General features: G+C 55.9%; 1 protein-coding gene across 3 annotated transcripts in view; it reads left to right on the forward strand.

The window, feature by feature from the left end:
- The first annotated feature begins 637 nt into the window (after window positions 1-637).
- Window positions 638-6025, forward strand: part of LOC108285860 (DAB2 interacting protein) — a 213462-nt gene continuing 208074 nt past the window's right edge. Inside the window, exon 1 of one of the 3 annotated variants that reach the window (XM_017503334.2) lies at window positions 638-1097. In XM_017503334.2, the coding sequence (XP_017358823.1) occupies window positions 1058-1097 (40 nt within the window). In that variant the 5' untranslated portion in view covers window positions 638-1057. The remainder of the gene's footprint in view (window positions 1098-6025) is intronic. The other 2 variants (XM_017503329.2, XM_037729521.1) reach the window with 2 other exon arrangements.

Below are 6025 nucleotides of genomic sequence, written 5' to 3' on the forward strand. Positions count from 1 at the left end.
GGAGGCCTTCCCAAAGGATGATCTGGATCATGTCACTCTCACGGACCCTCCTCAGGGCAGGCCTGGGCCCATCCCCACAGCCCTGACTGACCCACTCCCGCCTCTCTCCTGGCTCCCCTGTCCCATCTCACCAGCCCCACCTCATTCGCTCTGCCCCAACCACCTGGAACTTATCTGGGGGGGCACTGAACGCCCCATGCACCCTTTACCTCAAGGCTGTTGCATCAGGCCACTCCCTCCTTCTGTACCTGGCTAACTCCTGCTCATCCTTTAGGCCCCAGCTTAGGTGCCCATTCCTCCAGGAAGCCTTCCCTGACCACCTCTTCTATCCAGGTGAGGCACCCCTTCTCTGTGTTCCTGCAGCTGCACTGCCATGACCTGTTTTCCTGTGAGCTCCAAGAAGCCAGGTACTGTGCCTCACTCCCTGCTGTAAACTCAGCACCAGGCACGGTGTCTGGTGTGGACTAGATGCTCAAAAAATATTTAGTGACTAACTGAATGGATGGATGAGTCAATTTCTGCATCCCCCACACTGCGGGAAATGTCTGTAGAACAGATTTGAGTGGGAGGTTCCAGCAGGGCCTGGGAGAAGCCCCTGGGGTTTGTGCTCTGGGGGTAAACAGAGCAGACCCCCCAACCCCTCCCTTGGAGGGCTGGGCTCCCCACTTTCTGCAGAGCCCCTGGGCCCCAGAGCCAGCTTCCGGATGCAACAGCCTCACCTCTTAGCTTTTCCATCTGCACAGCCGTGCCAGATCCCCGCAGCCAGCATCGCGGGCAGCCAGGCCAACCGTCCCGGCGTCTTCCTATTTTAGACATCTCGCTGCCTCAGTCCCTTCTAATGTTTCCAGCCAGGCTGCGGGGGGAGGAAAAAGAGGTTACTGCTACTTTAAATGTACTGTATGAAGGCGAGGGCTGGAAAGGGGCCTGCTTGCAGGAATACCCAGTCATCTAGTTGGAAAAGCCGCCAGATGGAATACAAAAGGAGGAACCCAGACGCTCATGGAGACAGCCTCGGTTCATAAATCAGGTGGGGCCAGGGGCTGGGGGCCCACACGCCATGGAGCCCAACTCCCTCCTGGACCAAGACGACTCCTACGGTAAGACGGTGCCGGCAAAGTGCAGAGCTGGGGGTTTCAGCGTCACTGCTCAAAGGACTTTTCTCTGCTGTAGGAATCTGAGGTGAAGTGGGGAGGGGCTCAGGCATCTGGGCACTGTCTGGTCTCGGGACCCATGGGTACCTTGGGTTATGAGGCTCAGGGCTGGAGTGTCCCTGGAGCGGGAAGCCCCTCAGACTCCGGGCATTGACAGGGTCGAGGGGAGGGAGAGAGAGTTTCTCAGCTGCTTCTGTTTTGCTCCTGGCCAAGAAGGAAAGGAAGGAAGTTTTGCAGCCCCCTGCCTGCCTGCCTGCCTGCCTCGCTGTTCACCAGGCCTGCCCTGTGCAGTGGGGAATTCAATTAGTGCGATCCTGCAGATAAATATAGATGGAAGAGGCAACAGGAACATACCCTGTAATTAAAGGCCACAGCTCGATCTGAAAGCACTCCCTGTGTGACAGGGCCCCAGTGGCTGCCACCGGGGAGCTGCCCCTGTGCAGCTGCCCAGGCCACTGGAAGCCCTGCATGCTTTGTTGGGGAAAAGTTGCTTGGGACAGAGCCCATGCAGAGAGTCTGGAACAGGGATTTATAAGACTCGGAAGCGTTCCTTCAGGCGGTTTCTGCAGGCCTGGGGCTCCAGGGATGCAGTACCTCAGCTCCTGCGCTGCTCAGCCTGGCCAGACAGCTCACCGTTGGCTGGGATGCCCAGCACAGCCTGGCCGTCTCTGGACAATCAAGGAGGGACACAAGAGTGTGGCCGAGGGATGGAGGCTGGGCGTGGGGGCGGGCGGGAGCAGGTTTTAGGACTCAGCAGGGAGAAGGCCCTGTTGGCCTCAGAAGAGGTGGTAATTGCAGGGCGGCCTCATCCCAGCCTGGGTCAGGTCCGCCTTCCGGGGGTCAGGTCAGCCTTCCGGGGGTCAGGTCCTCCTGAGACCACAGTTCTACTTAGAAAACCAAGTTCTTGTTTCTCTGGATGTCCCCCCACCCCATCCAGGCCTGGCTGCCTGGCACAGATTCAAGGCCAAATTTCCTTCCTCCTGCAGGAGCTCGGCCCTTTCCAGGGAGAGGGGCCCTTTGCCACGTGTGGAGCTGCAGCCCTCAGGGAAGCTTAGCAAGGCCCAGCCCCCAGACCGGGCATCTTTGGGCAGTCGGGGGCAGTCGATGCATGCAGAGTGACCTCCATGCACCAGGCCCCGTGTCAGGATCAGGGGTGCGACACAAGGAGCTCCGTCCTAACAAATAGTTGATGCTTCATGAATGGAAGGAGAGAGAAGGGGAGGAGAGAGGGCAAAAAATAGAGCAGCCTTTGCCCTGGAAGAGCTCCCAGTCTGGAATGGGAGACGGACAAACGATCCCAGAGTCAATTCAGAGTGATGTGGTCCTTGGGGAGGCTGCGGGCAGACAGTCTAGGGGTGTGGGACAGGCCTGCCTGCCTCCAGAGCTGTTCACCGGAAGCTTGGCATCAGGATGGGTATGGGCTCATTGGATGTCTGGATGCTCCCTTAGGGAGGGCACTGACCTTTAAGAGGCAGGTGAGGGAGTGGGGGGACTAGCCCCCGCCAGGGGTATCTCAGGAACCCACAATCCCCACTTGCTATCCTCCAGATTTGCTAGCAGCAGCCTCTGGGCTGGGCAAGGCTGGAAACTGAGGCTGCCTCCACCCTCACAGAAAGGCCCCATGCACAATCAGCCCCTTGTCCTGGCCTGTCACGGGGCTGGTTGCTGATCTCCTGGAAGCTGGCCAGGCAGGGAGGTAAGGGATTCAAGAGGAAGAGGAAAGGCACAGAGGGGGCCTTAGGAAAGGGACAGGCAGGCATGGAGTGGAGCCCAGGCTCTCTCTGGGAGCAAACCCAGGCCCAGCTGGAGAGGGGTCTGGCTTTCCCAGCCAGGGTCTCCACCCAGCCAGCCTCAGGGGTACAGGGCTGAAGGAGAGGCCATCCTGGGTGAGGGCAACAAAGGAAAATTGTGGCCTCAGCGAGTCACTTCCCAGTCTGAGCCCTGGTTGTACATTCGTTCATTGGACAATGACCTTCAGATTGTGGACTGGGCTTTGGTGTTCAAGAGCAAATCAAACCTTGTGACATTCCTAGGCTAATCTAAGAGAGATGCAGGTGCTCTGATGGCGGAAGTCAAGGTATTGTGGAAGCCCTAACCCCACACTTGGATTCCAGAAAGGCCTCCTGGCAGAGGTGACTCCTCCACTAAAGAAGTCAATGATTCCCTCTATATCAGTCAGCTCAGGCTGCCATAACAAAGACAAGGCGACTTACACAGCAAAGGTTTCAGAAACAGAAATTAAAACAGAAGGCTGGGCGCAGTGGTTCACACCTGAAATCTCGGCACTCTGGGAGACCAAGGCAGGTGGATCACTTGAGGCCGGGAGTTTGAGACCAGCCTGGCCAACATGGTGAAACCTCGTTTCTACTAAAAATGCAAAAAATTAGCCAGGCGTGGTGGCACATGCCTGTAATCCCAGCTACTTGGGAGGCTGAGGCATGAGAACCGCTTGAATTTGGGAAGCAGAGGCCACAGTGAGCCAAGATCGCACCCACTCCAGCCTGGATGACAGAGTTCCGTCTCAGAAATAATAATAATATTTTGCCGTGATACAATCAAAGGTCACTGCAGCCTTGAACTCCTAAGCTCAAGGGATCCTTCTGCCTCAGCCTATAAGTAGCTGGGACTATAAGCGTATGCCACCACACCCTGCTAATGTTAAAAACAATTTTTGTGGAGATGGGGTATTGCTACCCATGCTGGTCTGGAACTCATGGGCTCAAGTGATCCTAATGCCTCAGGGTCCCAAGTGCTGGGGTTACAGGCATGAGCCACAACAGTCAGCCCCTCTCTCTCTCTCTCTCTCTCTCTCTCTCTCTCTCTCTCTCTTTCTTTTTAGTTGGGGTCTTACTCTGTCACCCAGGCTGGAGTGCAGTGGTGCAGTCTCGGCTCACTGCAACCTCCACTTCCCAGGCTCAATCCATCCTTCCATCTCAGCCTCCCAAGTACCTGGGACTACAGGTGCACACCACCATGCTCAGCTAATTTTTTGTATTTTTGGTAGAGACAGGTTTTTGCCATGTTGGACAGGCTGGTCGTGAACTGATTAGATCCCACTGTCTCTTAGCCTGGCTTTTCCTTATGGACCTGTTCGCATGTGCAGTACTCACTACTGCATGCTGATGTGTTTCACCTGCATCTCCCGCGAGTCTCTAAGCTCTCTGGATCCCCAGAGCACAGTTCTCCACCTGTCAGAAGTAAGCATCCAACAAACGCTTGTTGAATGAGTGAGTGAATGAATGCAGTTTGGGCAGGCGAAGAGGCGAGGAAAGGCATTCCAGAGCAGAAGGAACAGCAGGTGCAAAGGCATGGAGACTGGCGATGCTTTGGAGCAATCTCTGATACTTACCGTCTTGGTCAGGGGTTGGCAAGCTGAGCTCCTTTAGGGGGCTCGGGAACATTGATAGGGAAGGGTTGGGAGCTGCAGAGCTGGAGGCGAGGCTCTGGACACCTCTCCCTGCTTCAAGCCGAGCAAAGCACCCTTCTGTCTGGTGAAGATCCAAGCTTTGATTGCATCCACCAGGAGTTCAGAGGCTGAAAGGGTTTGGCCATGGTGTGGTGGGGGATCTGCAGCTACTGGTGAAGTTCTGGAGGCCCGACCCTATTAGCAGGCAGGACTGCACAGAGCCCTACTGGGTGGTCTGGTGGTGGGAGCCCCTTAGAGCAAGGCCAAGAAGAGCTCAGCCATGGCAGCAGGGAGGAGCAGACATGGGCGCAGAGGTTTCTTTCACAGGACGGTCAGAGGCAGAAAGGCGAGGAGAAGAGGAGAGCGTGGAACCTTGGCACTAACCCCTGCAGAGCCCTCGCGATTGGCCTTAGTTTCCCCAGGTGTAAATTGGGGTGATGGCCAGATAAGATGTGGCTGCCCCCCATTCTGGTGCCAGCCCCTTGGAGCTGTGTGAAAAGTCCAGCTCAGAGAAGCACGTCTTTCTGTCTGCCTCGTGATTTCCAAGGGAGGGGCAGAGAAAAAGCCCTGCCCTGAAAAACGTACTTTCTCCAGGTTCTCTTGGAGTCCTGCTATTCCTCCCACTTCACATGTACCGCCTCCTACCTGCCGACAGTGCCTGGTGCGTCCTCCGCCAGGGTGTGTTTTCCTTGCCTGCTCACCGGCCTGACTCCCACGTGAGACTATAAGGCACTTGAGGGCAGGAGCTGTATCTTGTCTGCCGCTGGGTTCCCAGGGTGTCACACAGCACTGGCCCTGAGAAGGCGCTCAATACATAGTCAGTGGATGAATGAACGAGCGAGTGAGCCAGAGTGAGTGAATTAATGAGTGGCATGAGCTGGAGAGCACCCTTAACTTGCTTCGCATCCTCAGGCATCCTCCCCAGCTCTGGACTTCCGGTTCCTTAGTGGTCAGCTGAGGGTGCTGGACCCCATGCCCCAAGAGAGCAGGTCTGCACCTCATCCCAGCTCTCTCTGTTATTGGGTGGCCTGGACTGAGTCCCTGCTCTGACTTAGCTTCAGCTTCCTCATCTGACAAATGGGCAGACGCAGCCCTGCCCTGCCTGCTTTCCAGGTGGTCTTGGAGTGTAAGGCTGGGCGCTTGCCCGGGGTTGTCTGTGATTCGTTCAGGAGAGGGTTGGGCTCAGACTGGCCGATGGGATAAACCCTCCAGAAGAGGGTGGTTGCTTTGAACATCATGGAAGTGGAGCAGGCAGCTCAGAAACTCAGAACTTTCCATTTCTTCCTGATGACAACCAGCATGGGCATCTACCCCAGGGTTCTTGGGAGACCCCAGCAAAGAAGAAGGTGGATGTGAGTTTGTAAACTTCCAAGTGCTATAGCTATAATAAACAGCACCATTCAGTAAGCACCGACTCCATCAGGATCCAAAGGCACTTTATCTACACTCTTTTTTTTTTTTTTTTTTT

The sequence above is a fragment of the Cebus imitator genome, unplaced genomic scaffold, assembly GCF_001604975.1.
Source record: "Cebus imitator isolate Cc_AM_T3 unplaced genomic scaffold, Cebus_imitator-1.0 Scaffold309, whole genome shotgun sequence".
In the NCBI taxonomy this organism is placed as follows: Eukaryota; Metazoa; Chordata; class Mammalia; order Primates; family Cebidae; genus Cebus; species Cebus imitator.